Source organism: Acyrthosiphon pisum, chromosome X (assembly GCF_005508785.2).
Source record: "Acyrthosiphon pisum isolate AL4f chromosome X, pea_aphid_22Mar2018_4r6ur, whole genome shotgun sequence".
NCBI classification, from domain to species: Eukaryota; Metazoa; Arthropoda; class Insecta; order Hemiptera; family Aphididae; genus Acyrthosiphon; species Acyrthosiphon pisum.
The window spans coordinates 125860902-125875699 of NC_042493.1; the positions used below are offsets into that span (position 1 = coordinate 125860902).

At 28.2% G+C, this 14798-nt stretch overlaps 1 protein-coding gene and 1 long non-coding RNA gene across 2 annotated transcripts; one reads left to right on the top strand and one right to left on the bottom strand.

Annotated features, from left to right (window-relative positions):
* Positions 1–696: 696 nt before the first annotated feature.
* LOC107882874 (THAP domain-containing protein 6-like) lies at positions 697–2593 on the bottom strand. The gene is made up of 4 exons (XM_016801933.2): positions 1700–2593; positions 1486–1626; positions 1259–1372; positions 697–884 (listed from the first exon to the last, which is right to left on the bottom strand). The coding sequence occupies exons 1-4, from the start codon at positions 1850–1852 to the stop codon at positions 855–857; spliced, it is 438 nt and encodes a 145-aa protein (XP_016657422.1). The 5' UTR covers positions 1853–2593; the 3' UTR covers positions 697–854.
* Positions 2594–7204: 4611 nt separating this feature from the next.
* LOC103308413 lies at positions 7205–9547 on the top strand. Its single transcript, XR_003840275.1, has 3 exons — positions 7205–7587; positions 7681–7748; positions 7822–9547. It is a non-coding gene; the product is annotated as an uncharacterized LOC103308413 (long non-coding RNA).
* Positions 9548–14798: the final 5251 nt, after the last annotated feature.

Below are 14798 nucleotides of genomic sequence, written 5' to 3' on the forward strand. Positions count from 1 at the left end.
AGTGAAAAAAACTCTAAAATATCTACCAAAAATGAAATTAAAAAGCCAGATAAACATCACACCACAGTATCTAAAAATGATTCTGAATGAAGCTTTCTTCGTTATACTCAGAATCTTAAATAGTAAACATACCATTGTTGTATGATGATTTTGGACATTGATTTATAATTGGTTTTTATTTTATGAAAAGGTACAACTTTTATTAATACATTAATAGGTACACTCAGAACCGGTGATATTGAATTGAGTCCATGCTACTTTTGTGTTTGTTAAGTGAAAAAAAAACAATACAAATTATTAAAGGCTAACACATAATTTCTTTATACTTATTATTATTATTATATGATTAAAAAAAAAACTTTTTAATATTTAACATAATTATATTACACAAAAAGTGTACCTATACAATCATACATAATAACTATTATTTTTAATATTTTTTAACTAATTAACTCTTTATACTTATTAAGTATTTGCGGGACTCAATTCAATGTTATCCCTCAAAACTATTTTTTTTTTAGGCTTCATTAAGAACCTTTTTTGTATTTTACATTTTTACCATTAATTATTTCGAACAGTTTCTATAATGCATTGCTTTATGTTTTGAATTATTTTATAACATTTGTAAATAAATAAATAAAACATGATGAAAGTGTATCAAAAATTTATTTTTATTTAACAAAATTTTATATTAAAATTACTTTTTTGTAGCTGAACCAAGAATAGTTTTTTTCTTTTTTGTAGATTGTAAGTAATTTACTACTGTATAATTACGGACAGTGAAATAATGTTTTACAATTAATGTTTTCAAGTCACATCCATCAATTTCGTATTTTCTTCTTTCATGGTGTTAATCAATTTATGAATGTTTTCCATTTCCGCTTCTTAAAAAAAATCAACAGTAGGAAATAAGTGTATGAACAATTGAATTAATAAAATATATATATATATAAGGTATTAATATTTAAGGTATATACTAAAATAATATACCTTAAAAAAACTGGAAACCTACAATAAAATGAAAATGATTTCAAAAAATATGTTAATAATTGAAATGCTACAGATCAAATGCACTTTTATTGTGAAAAGTAAGTTAGACCAGTATCAGTAAAAACACAATTTGACTAAAAGCATACGGTTAGAAGAAATCATTAGTAGAATACATTTCAATTACAATGTCAATAATCTCTGAATCATACATTATGGAACTTTAAAAAAAGGTAGGTATATTGTAAATAAGTGCTGTAATAGTACTTACTACAGGATTAAATTGGTTTTCATAAGACTGATTGGCTGCATCTTCATGTTGAAGATTTTTACCACGAATAGTTTCTGAAGAAACACTCTTCATTTTTTCCTTCTCTGGAAGGCGCTACAGAAAATTGTAAAGAGAATAAACATTTACAAAAGAAACATATTACATAGTTACTACACATAACTAATGCCTACACAAAACTTAAGAAAATACCTTAATGATTAATTTACCTTATATAATGATTTTCTTGGTGATGGGTTGTGTTTTTTAGGAGGTCGTGGGACATTAAACAGAGTTGGTACTGCATCTGGTCTAAGTTTTACTCGACCATCTGCTCTGTGTAGCTCAAACTCGGTTTCTTCAAAATGTACCTGTGGGGACCGTTCAAATTTCAGTTTTTAATAATATCTATTAAATTGTCAAAATAAACTTGATAAAATTGACCTCGCATAACACAGCACCTCTCCCTGGAACCCAATTTGCTCTTCTGCAATTAATGAGCCATAGTTTTCGCCGCGTCTCATCGGCAGGAAATATATACACACGATGTCCTTTTGATGAGTGATGACTGCAATTTATGGCAGAGCAACCACCCATTTTCCAGTATTCGTATGTATTTTATAGTAAATTAATATAAATATTCAATTATGCATTTATGCACTATAAAATATAAAACATCACACTATACACAAGTGTTACCTAGTACAAGTATATCTACTATCTAGTATCTAGAGCCGTACAGCCACTGCTCAACAACAACAATGGATAGAAAATGGCGGACGAGCAGAATTGCGCCTTCGTTAATGCAACGCTGTGGATACGTATTGCCATCGAAATGATAAAACATGTTCTAAAATACATCGTATTTTCAAGCTAAATCGTTCTGAAATTCAGTGCATCGAATGCGTCGATGCATCGGAACATCGTAGTTTCAATCATAACTAAAACCCGATTGTCAGATGGATATGCGCTTAAAATCACTGATAAGGGTCGTTATCACTAACGAATAAATTAAGGTGTTCTGAAATAAAGCGATTTTTACCGATTTCATGTAACATACTGTATTTTCATCAAGAATTGCAGCGTTGCATTACCGAAGGCCCAATAACTGTCTATCTAGAGCCCTCCTGTTGCCAGAATGTTATCACTATTATGGTCGTTATTGTGGGCAGTATTATCACGGTCGGCGTCACTGTTGTTGTTATTGTTGTTGTTGTTGTTAATGTTGTTGTTGTCATTATTGTCGCTGTTGCCGTCCAAAACAATAATCGAACTTACCCGACCACCGATCGACCACAATGAAACCGGCTTGGACCATGTTGCACATTGCCGGCTTCCCGCGACTCGCGTCATAATATTATTGTTATCAATATTATTCGACGTACTCGCTGCGATCCATCGGTTCACGGACACGATAATATTATAGACGACCGATCACGACACGGTCGACGGGTGTGCGGGTGGGCGATAGCTCCAAAATATCGTGTTTCAGTTCATATCGCTCTCGCTAGCGACAAAACCTAAGGCCGCGGACCGATATAGATGATAACATTTTATCCACTTCGTGAACCGGTCATTTTTCGTATCGCACGTAATAATATTATTATATTATGATAACAAATACGAAATACGACTTACTGTACGAGCGATGTGTGTTAATTATGTATGTTTCGTGTTCATTTTCGTTACGGTCATGACATTTTTTTTCCTCTAAGTCGAGATAACTCGGCGTCATCAAAATATTATGTTTGACGAGTTTCAGGTAGTTGTTGGGTCGTGTAGGCGATGCTCGGGAATCGCTCAGTGGTATTTCGTACCATTATCTAGTCCAGTTCCTACTGCAGACCAAAGTTGACATCAATGAACCATGATTTTCGACTAAGAAATGTTGGTATATCGATACGTATCGGATCAATTTTGAGCGTTCCAGGAGTTTAACGCGCAGTATACAAGCGGCACGTACTGACCTGCATCGGACTCGGGCTACGATGCGAGACGGTAGTCGGTACGTATCAAATTTTTCTTCTTGAAAATCTAGACTATTTCGATTTTTTTCACTTGTTATTTTCTCATAGGTGCATTTTCTCTAGGTGCAACTTATTCATTGTCGTCTGTTGTCGATAAGTGTTTCTATTTTCTGTTTCACGATTTTTGTGTGAAATGTACCCATCTATAAACCACTTGTTTTCACAAAAAACACTCGTTGTCTTGTGTCTCTGTGAGTATCGTTCTCCAAACACAGACCAGTACTAGTTTTTTAATTATATGTTTTTTTTCTAGGATGTCCATCATTACCAGCTATTCTGATCGTAATACTTGTATGTGCCAGTGAGGAGCTGTGATTGAATGAACGTTTCTGTTTTGAGAATTCAACGTTGTCAAACGTGCTATTTTTATTGTTTAATTTGTATTGAAATTATTTGACAACAGGACGCAAAGGACCAGAAAGCACCATGATCACACTAAGGTATGTGGTGCACCACAAACAATTATTATATTATACTTCAGCCAAAGAGGCTAACATAATTATTCCAATATTGTATTGTTATACTGCACAGCCTATTGCTATACATATTGTCATTACATTGATGAGTTCAAATCGTATAACTATATTACATTGCGTTGTATCATTGTCAGGTACCATTGTTTATAGTATTAAAACAAATACAGTCCATTTTTTTTTACCAGTCATTCATCAAATCTAAATTGTTATATTAATTTAATTAGTGAAACCAGTTGGTTTAAATTCAGAAAAACATGCAAGCCTATAATATTATTATAGCAAGCACCTGATATATCAATACTTACGTTTTAAATTTACAATATAAATGATTCATCTATCAAGCAATACTTGTGTTAAAGATTCAGAATTATACACAATTAACAAATCTTGAATACATTTTTACATAACATAAAATAAAATACCTATAATACTATATTGGGTTTATAGACATGATAAATTTAACATGTTTTAATAATTATACAAATTAATCAATAATATTAAATGTATAGTAGTTTATTATAATATTATCACAACAAAAACGCTGTTAACTTAGTGTAAACAATCATAATATTATTCACAATTACAATATATTTAAACACTATAAATATGTGAATAAATGTTATAAGTAAATTAAATCAAAGTACATTTATTTTATATTTGTAGTACTAAAATGTAGTAGTTAATGTATAAAACCAAAAATGAATACCCTCAGTGAAAAAATTAATAAATTCTTTTAAAACTTTTAATCCAATTTTCTTTAACTTCTTTCTCGTGTTGTCCATTAGGGAAATTAAACATTTTACGGTCTTTTCTGTTGGTATTGCTATAGTACATATTTTGACTACTTTTTTTTTTTATAAGTACACATTTTTATTTAAACAATACCACTTGAAAGAATAAAATGAAACAAATATAAATTTATTAGTTATACTATTATTATGTGTAATGATAAACAATGATACAGTCAGAATTAACATAATTATCTAACCAAACCTATAATACACATTTCATTTATTGATATAATTTAGTTTCTAAGTGGTTCACTATGGCGTGCCCTATTTCAACGGCGTCTAAGACTCAACGCACTTCATCTAAGATATTTTTCTTGTTTTAGGCAATTTTGATAGAGCTGTGAAGAAAATTTGTAAGATTGAAAAGTTCAGATCTGATCTTTCATCATCAGCCGAAGAAATAAAATCTGAAAAATAATAAAAAAAATGTCATATTCTAGTTTAGATTCTGGTAAATATATAATTGATTACTATTGTTTTTGTTTTATATGTAGAGGACGCTGCACAGATATTTATTTTCTCCGACTCACAAGTGCGTAACATAGCAACTGTACGCTCAGCAGATCACGTTAAGCTCTGTTAATTTAAACATTTGAGTGAATTAACTTATAATGAAACTTGATAGTAAGATATCTGTGTTTGAATGTGGGTTTTTATTACGATAGTTTCGTTTTGAAGTGAGTAAAGATCATTTTTAATTTACGCTATATTATATACACAAAACTTGCTAAACAATTGAACATTCGTAAAAAAACACAGATAATATTCTTACCATCAAGTTTCAAATCAGTCGATTCACTCTAATTTATAAACTAACAGAGCTAAACGTATTCTGCTGAGCGTAAATTTGTTATGTTACGCATTTGTAAGATGGAGACAACAAATGCCTGTGTAGTGTCCTCTTACTTATAATATGTTCAAGTCAGTCTAGGGGTACTCTAGTTTTCGATCTCAAGGACCCTGTGCTAACTTAGAGGGGGGGGGGTGCAATTGTGTCAATCACTCATTAATATTAACATCTAGGAAAACCTATGACCCTCCCTCCCCCATGCCATCACCAACACCAAACGTGAAAATGCCTCATTTTAATGTATTGAATGCGTTTAAAGAAACCATCTCTTACACCAAAAACGGTAAAAATCCATACTTTGTACACGCAATGCGTTGAAATAAAGTGAGTGGGTCTACTGTAAACCTTTTGTCCTTGATTTTCAGAGAACAAGAAACAGATGCCAGATTAACCACCTTATCCTTCCTCTTCAACTTCAAGTCTTCAAAATTTCTTTTCTCTGAGCAATTCTTCAAGCAAGGAATAACAATTGATCGCGCTATGTAACAGTTGACGCCTTCGAGTGCAACAGCCCCTGAGCTGATTGGCATCAGCTCTTGCGTCTTAGGGAATGGTGAATGTTCTGAAAACCAATCACTCAGTTTCTCAATGTCAACATTATCCCTCGCAACGCCAGTAGGCCGCATGTCCGCGTGCTGGTTGCTTGTCTCTGAGTGGACGTCACAGAAAACTCTTCCATTTGTTAATTTATACTTTGAAGGCATAGCATACCAACAATCTATCTTGACAATACGCTATCGCTGATACCATGTTCATGTATCAGCCCACCATAGATTTTCTTTGCTCGCATGAGCACCTGCTCAATAATCATATCCAACCAGATCCCACACCAGAATTTATCAGATCTTCGAATTTAAAGTACCGCTTGGTGGTGAACTTTACAAACTCTGCTAGGTTAATTTTCTCTTGCAGCGTCAGCATATCTTAATAGTAGAGATAAGCACTTTTAGCGTAATTTAGGTGTCCTGCTGCATGAAAATATAGAATCATATCTCTGGTAGAATGAGAGTGCCGTTTCCAGTCACCTGCAATCCTTTCAGCTCTAATGAATTTCTTCATTAGCGTGCACATGCGGAAATATTGAATCCAAAGTGTTTCAGTTGGCCCTCGGTGCTCAATGTTCTTCATGTCTGGTGTTGGTGAAGGTGTGGGGGAGGGAGGGTTATAGGTTTCCCTAGATGTTAACGTTGATGAGTGATTGACATAATTAACATGGAAATAATGGTATTAAATAGTTACGGAACCAAAACCTTCGTTTTCCAGCAATTTATTTTTTTAATTTTGAGAAACTTTGTCTAACTTTGATCGACTGTATCTCAGTTAATTTTTGGTCTAAAATAAAGTTTTAGCAACAAAATTTTAGTAAATTTAATAGTTTAAAACTGTGTTACAACCTATAGAACATAAAATATGATTAGTTTACGAGATACGATTGGAATTTATGTGAAGTTCACTTAGTATTCGTTAACATTATACAACACACACATTAAGAAAATGACCCGTTTGCTGGCTGAAATTTGTTTTTTCCTATATTAACTGGTCGTGCTCTTAAAATGCATAAATTATATTGCTCATAAACAATGAACATTGGTTGGTATCGATTAAAAATAAATCCCCATTCTTATATTGAGATTTAACCGCCTTGTATCATTAATTTAATAGTTGTATTTGTTAATGGTAAAATATTAACAATGAATTCTCATGTATCTATAATATTTTATAACATTTATGATTTTTAATTAAATTCTTTTAACAGATAAAAAATATACAAGATTGATAAATTACTTAATAGCAATAAAATATAATCAATAAATGAAAAATTAGATTTAGTTGTTCAAATATATCAAGAAATTTCTACCACACAGACTTATAGAATTGAGTATATTACGTATTATGTGATATTAATAGTAAATTATCAATCCAAACCTTGGAAAACAATTTATTCGGACATATATCTTTCAGAACCAGTTTATATATAATATATTTAGAAATATAAATTTATCTGTGTATTCATATTAAAGAAGTTACTTTTTCACTGAAACAAGTTCTCCATTAATCATCAGTCGGTGGAAAGTCAGTAGAAATAATAATTGAACGAAGAATGGCTTTCACATTTAGTCCTTAAATATTATGTCAGTTTTCATATTATGGCCGTGGGAATAAAAACATTAATTTGAAAAATAGATTGGTAATAAAATAATATTTGGTGTGAAACATATATTACAGCTGGAATTTTTATTTTTATATTATTTTTAATAAAGTTATTATTTTTACTTTTTAGTCTATGAAAATCATAAACAAATGTTCTATGCTTGGCAACGTATCAAATAAAATTGAACAAGTTATTAAGTATGTCTTCATTCAGTCGCCATTTAAAATAAGACAATGAAATAAGTGTATTAATGAGTTTTTCTTCTTCTAGCGTCTACTACTTTTCAAGAATTTTTGCAACTGTCACCAAATCATTTCAATGGATTCTAGTTATTCTAATATACAAAAGTTATAACTCATTTCTTCAATATTTTTAATAGTTTTTTAACGCAAGTATAATTAATTTGAATCAAATTATTTATAAACTAGAAATAGAATTCATGGAATTGTATTACTTTTTATTACTTTTATTACTTTATTATGTACTTCATTTGTCTATGACTTATGAGACATAGACCTATAAACTAATGGACAGCACTAGAGAAAGGAGTCAGGGGTACGATATAGAGTGAGCGAGAAAAGAAACAAAGTACAGTAGACACCGGTTGTAGTGACATATTGGGTGTAATAACCTTAGATTAAAGGTCCCTGCAAAACTCCTATATTGTATGTACTAATTTGTATCGGTTTTTATGACGTCTATATAATGACTATACGGATGTTATGACGCTAATTTTTGGTTATATTGGAAAAATATTTTATCTATAATGACGTCTTTACTTTATTGAAGTTACTATTACAGCCGATAATACCGACAATTTCATCTTTGTTTTGTCGTCAGTTTAATTATTTTTATTTTATCATCAGGGTAAGGTAATTGTCCTGAGATTAAATGTGTTTTGTGTTCTTGTGTTAAATATTTTGAAATTGTAAAATGTGCTAACGAAAGCAATCCACAATTGAAGAAAAAGCAAATGTCATGTTTCGTTTAAAAGAAGGTGAAAAAAATTCCCTCATACCTAATGAATTTGGGGTAGGTCACTCTATACGATTTCTAACATATGGAAAGCTTGAGACAAAATCGAACAAGAATTTCAAAATGAAATAACAGATTTTTTTAAAAATAACAATTGAATTAATTAATTTAAATAATATGTACATAATTAAATGTTTTTATTTTTACTTTTTTTCTATTATAAATTACATAAATAAATAATAATAATAATACGTATTGAAGTTACAATTTGATTTTAGTCATTTTGGTTATAATGACAACCGGTTATTATGACCTATTTTCTTTGGTCCCTTGAACGTCATTATAAACGGTTTCTACTACAGTAAAAATATCTACCTATACAGTTCCTTATGTGGAGTCCTTCACTACTTATGTTCTTTCTCATTCAGTTATGTGATTATATGATCGCCTAGCATTGATTGCAGGGCGGAATGGAATGCACTGTCTATTAGTTTATAGGTCCTTGGTATGAGACTAGATCTTCATTTTAAATGTTTTACACTGTATAATTTTCTATTGAGTGGATACTACCCATGCATTTGTTGTGTACATCTTTGACATGTACGGCATGGCTAATTTTTGTTCACTAGTTTTGATAGTGTGCTGTTAGTTTTGATATTAGAATGAATTGACCTATCAAACTTTTAGGTAAGAACATTGTCTGTGCTCCAGCGTTGGTTTTTTTCAGTATTTTAATTTTCAAACAAGATGAGGATTTTTTTTTTGATATTTCACATACCTATTTATTGCATTTATATGCTTAGGCACAGAAAATGTTCTTAGCCAACAGTTTGTATTAGGTCAATTCACTCTGTAATATCAAAACTAATAGCACACTGTTGAAACTAATAAAACAAAATTTGCCATGTCATACGTTTGTAAGGCGGATACAACCAACACATGAATAGTGTCTTCTTAACTGTAATATATTTTAGTATATTAAATAATATAACAGTAATAATTTTCTTAAAAACTTGCCTTTATTGTATTTATTTTGTTTTTGTTAATATAATACATATATTAACATACTATTATATTATTATACACTATTTCATTATTGTATATTTAATTACACCCACTTGCCGACTTTTTTTATTAAATTTGATCAAGAATATAATTTTTGTTATATCTTCCTCTTGAGAATTATAATTTATTTTTAACTTATAATTTTGTATTTGTACTTATGAGTTACCTACTGGATTTTCCGATAAGTCATCAAAATTAACATTGAAATATTGTAATAGTTGATTTTAATAATCATAGAATTATAATGAACTTTGATGAATTCAGAAAATGAACAATTGTGATATTCATTGTATTTTGACTGTTAAAATGAGCAAAAAACCTTTAAATATACAAAAATATGCAGAATAAAACTACACATACTTAACCATGGTACTTTGAAATTGATTTCTATGCCATCTACTGACTATCATTAAGAAGACGTGATACTCGCATGTGTTGTCTCCGTCTTACAAGTGCGTAACATAGCAAATTATATGCAAAGCAGAACACGTGTAGCTCCGTTAGCTTAAAAATTAGAGTAAATTGACCAAAGCAAATTGTAAATTGTTTGTGCATTTTAAAGTACTCATAACTCGCTTAAAATTAAAATATAATAAAAAGCTCATGAGGTTGTCTAGATAATAATCTTACCTTTAGATTTTATAAGACGTCATATTAAACCAACTTGTTTCAATATTCAAATACTTACTAACAAATATTATTTAACTGTATTTATTAATATAATCTTATATAATTTTCAATGTTTATACTGTTATTTTCACAATAATAAAACTGTTATAACATTTTAGTACCTAGTGTCTAAATACTTTAATTTATTGTGTAATGAATAATTAAATAAATTCTGTTACATATTATAATCGGTATTGCACTATGCTAATTTACTACAATATTATTTGTTACCTATGTACACAAATACACAATTGCATGTCTGTGCTGTTTATCTTAGCTATATCTAATGAACTACTTAAAAACAAAATGTAGAAATTTCTTTCCTGTGCAGGGTTAAGGTCCTAGTATTTACACTAATGGTAGTAAATTATAATTTATTATGCACTCATGTCTCGTAATACCTAGTCTTAATATTGCTTACAAATAAATTGAAATCCTTTAAAACCCACTGAACTTTTGCATGGAATGTCTTTAACTAATTAAACATCTGATCGAACATGTTAATAATTATTAGGTGTGTACCAACTGTATAGTTTAAAACCAATGCAAAAGAAGGATTCTCTATTAAATTATAGTTAAACAATCTATATAGGTACCAATATAAAAACAAGATAGTCAAGTAGATTTTCGTTTTAGATTCAGAAATTACTTACCTATTGATCTGCTCTATATTTTAGTAAGGTGACTTGATAAAATAATATGGTAACTTCACTAGAACTGACATAAAACCTCTGATAGGTCATTATGCTCGACTCTCGCTGGACGTTTTTAATGTTTTATCACTTCCATGCTTGAATAATGTTACAACTTATAATTATTTTAGATTTTGAGTGAATTGATGAATGTATTGATTTTACAATGTGTGTTTTTTTATTTTATTTTTTATTTTTGTGTCTGTCATCGCCTTTTAGGACGGTAAAAATGATTGGATTTTCTTCAACAGTATCTTTTCTAACAGGAAAGTGAATCTAGTTGATACTTTGGGGGGGGGTCAAAAGTAAAAATTTCCCAATAGTTTTCAGAAGCGCCGTGAAAAACAAAAGAAAAATAAAGCAAAAACGGGAATTTTTACGCAAAATCTATATTCAAGAAAATTGATTTTGGTTTTTGGTGCAACTCTTAAACAAACGACCGTTGGTACATGAAATTTTGACTGAATGTTTATATTAGCATTTTCTATACACCATAACATTTTCCAAATATTTTGACTTATTTTGAGCTCTTTACGGACATTTTCAGTTTCCATTTTTTTTAGTTTTTTTTTCTATAAATATCAATAAAATTTTATTTGTTGGTTAAAAAAGCATGAAAATTTAATAGAAGGCTCCTAGTATATTTTTAAATTGACATTTGAAAAATATTAAAAATTCTTAGTCACAGTTTTTTTATAAGCATTTAAAGTTCAAATCTTGACAAAATATGAAAAAATCACGAAAATTATCAAATTATTTTGAGTTAAGAATTCATAACAATGTTTCTTTATAAATCTAATATATGAAAATGTAATACAAGATTCCTTATAAGTTTTTCTACTTTTATCAAAAAAAAAATTTCCATAAGAAAGTCAAACTAAATTTTTATGCGCATTTGAAGTTCATATTTTTACAACATTGGATATTCACTCGATTTCTCATGTAGCGTTTTTTTTTATTTTGTTGTAATTCAAAAACGAATGACTGTAGATATTTGAAAATTTCACTGAATGTTTATATTAGCATTTTCTATATACGATAAAATTTTGAAAATAATTTGACACTTTTTGAGATGTTTACGGACATGGTCAGTTTTCAAATTTTTTAGTTTTTTTTTCTATAAATATCAATCAAGTTTTATCTGTTGGGCCAAAAAGTGTAAAGATGTAATAAAAGGCCCCTGATATATTGTTACAATAACAGTTGAAAAATATTAAAAATACATAGGCACATTTTTTTTTTTATATGCATGTAAAGATCTAATTTTGACAAAATTTATCAAATTAAAATTGAATATTATTTTGTAGTTAAAAATTTATAAAATGTTCAACTTTTATATCTAAGGCTTGAAAATTTAAAACAAGATTCCACGTAAGTAGTTACTTCTATAACCAAAAAATCTAAAAAATGCATAAAAACAGTTTATTCTTATAGTCATTTCAAGTTCAAATTGGGACGAAATTACATATTAAAAAACGTAGAATAACTATTTTAGTTATTTTGTTGTGATTGTATAATATTATTCGTGGGTACTTGAAACTTCTAAAGTATATTATTATATATATATAGTGTTTGAAGTATGAGAAATATTTCATGAAATATTTCAATGTAAAATGTTTTGTGAAATATTGGATTTTTATTATATATAAATTATAAATTATAATTATAATTTATATTATTTCATGTGAATCGTTAGCAAGAAAACTATGATCTTTATAATATATACCTAAGTACTGGTTTCCTTTTACTGTTTCTTTTTAATATTTATTATGTTTTTTGTTTTATATAATTATAATACATGTTAACATTAATAAGAAACAATGATCTTCATTGCATAACATATATGATAAACGTTATACCCAAGCGTTTTTTTTTAAATTTTTTATTCCATTTTTATATTTTTATTTTTATTATGTTTTTTTTTTATAGACAATTATACAAATACATGTCATAAGAATTCTCGATCAAGAAAACTCTGATCTGATTTTTAACATATAACTATATAAGTTACCACGTACATGGTACATATACAATATACCTATCTATTCCTTATTTATTTTACATTTTTACATCAAATAATAGGTAGGTACAGCAAAAAAATACAATATTATATTATTATACATTACAACTAAGAAAAAAAAAGTGTGTTAATGACTAATGAGGTATTTAATTTATTTAGATTAATTATTTAATATTTTACAAGACAAAACTACAAAAATAATGATAATTGAAATATTTCACGAAATATTTCATTTTTTTAAATTTCATGAAATTTTCAAACACTATATATATATGATAGTATCACGGTTTGTTGTTGATGTAGAACGTGTTATAAGTACCTAATGGATATTGTGATGTCCCTGTATATATTACAGTGGATATTATAGGTCAATTTTTTTTTTAATACCATAAATATAAGTATATAATATGTCTTATACCTAGACTGACATACCGTCTCCGCTCAGAATCGTTTTTTTTATACAATGATATTATATCATCGAATTCAAATTTAATACCATCTATTATACAGTGACCCACTTGTAATCTACTGTACACAAAGGTGGGCATTAACTAGTTAAAAAATTATTTTTTTTTTTAAACTTCTTAACTTAACTAGTTAGTTTATTTTCTAATCAACTTATGAACTTAACTAGTTTAATTTACAGTTGAAATAACTTAGCGTTTCTCAGTTAATTTTAAAAAAATTCATCAAGTTAAAATCATTTTGAAATTTTTCGTTTATACGTAAACGAATATTTCAGTATAAAATAAAAATAATCCAATACAAAAACACAAACATTTCTGTTCTTTTTCTTGATAACATAATTGTATGTATATTAATATATTTTATTAAGTTGAAAATTATATATTATGCGAGTTGCAATTAAAAATGTTTTTAATAAAATTAATAATTTTAAATTACAAATTGACAATTGTTATATTTTAATGTTATATAACTTATAATATATATGAAGGTCATGTACTCATCTTCACGTATTATGACATTCAATTGCGATTAAAAAACAATGAAAAATATATTTTTTAAATTATTAATTTAAGATGAGTTTAAATTAGTAAATAATAGTAAAGTAAAAGTAAAAGGGTATAGGTATAGTGTACATTATGATAAAAGTTCAATAAAATTGTTTTTTATAACTTATAAATTAGAAACTAAAAAGACACATTCACTCTTTATGTGATTTACATACTAATTAAAAAAAAAAATCAACTTTTTTTAAACTGAAGTAAGTTAATATTTTTGTCTATATTAACTTTTAACTTATCGAGTTAAATTTATAATTTGTTAACTGTTAACTTTTAACTTATCGATCTTGTATCTTCTTAACATAACTCAACTTGAGTTAATTATTTTCATTAACTTGCCAACCTTTGACTATACAGCAGAGTGACATCCACTCAAGGGCGCCCGCAGGATAAAATGCCACCCGGGGCAAGATCAAAATTATTATTTTGAATCTTAATATATTAATTCTATAGTGTTTTTATTCTAAAATAGCATAACCTACATTAAACAGAAAAAAACAACATTATGTCATCACATAAGGCCTTTTATTTGTAGGTTTACAATACAATATTAATATTATTTGAATATATGTTAATGTAGATGTCACAAATTATATATTTTTCTAGTATTTAATTAATAAATAAATATTTAGTTCAACCTGTGATTGTGACGAACCACTTTTTTCAGCATCATTAGATTTCATTTTCTTTGAAAAATATGAATACAAAGTTGTATTTCGTTTGCTCATGATTAAAAGAAACTAATTACTACAATGTAACCACTAGCAAAAAAATGTAAAACTTATAACACAAATTTTAAAA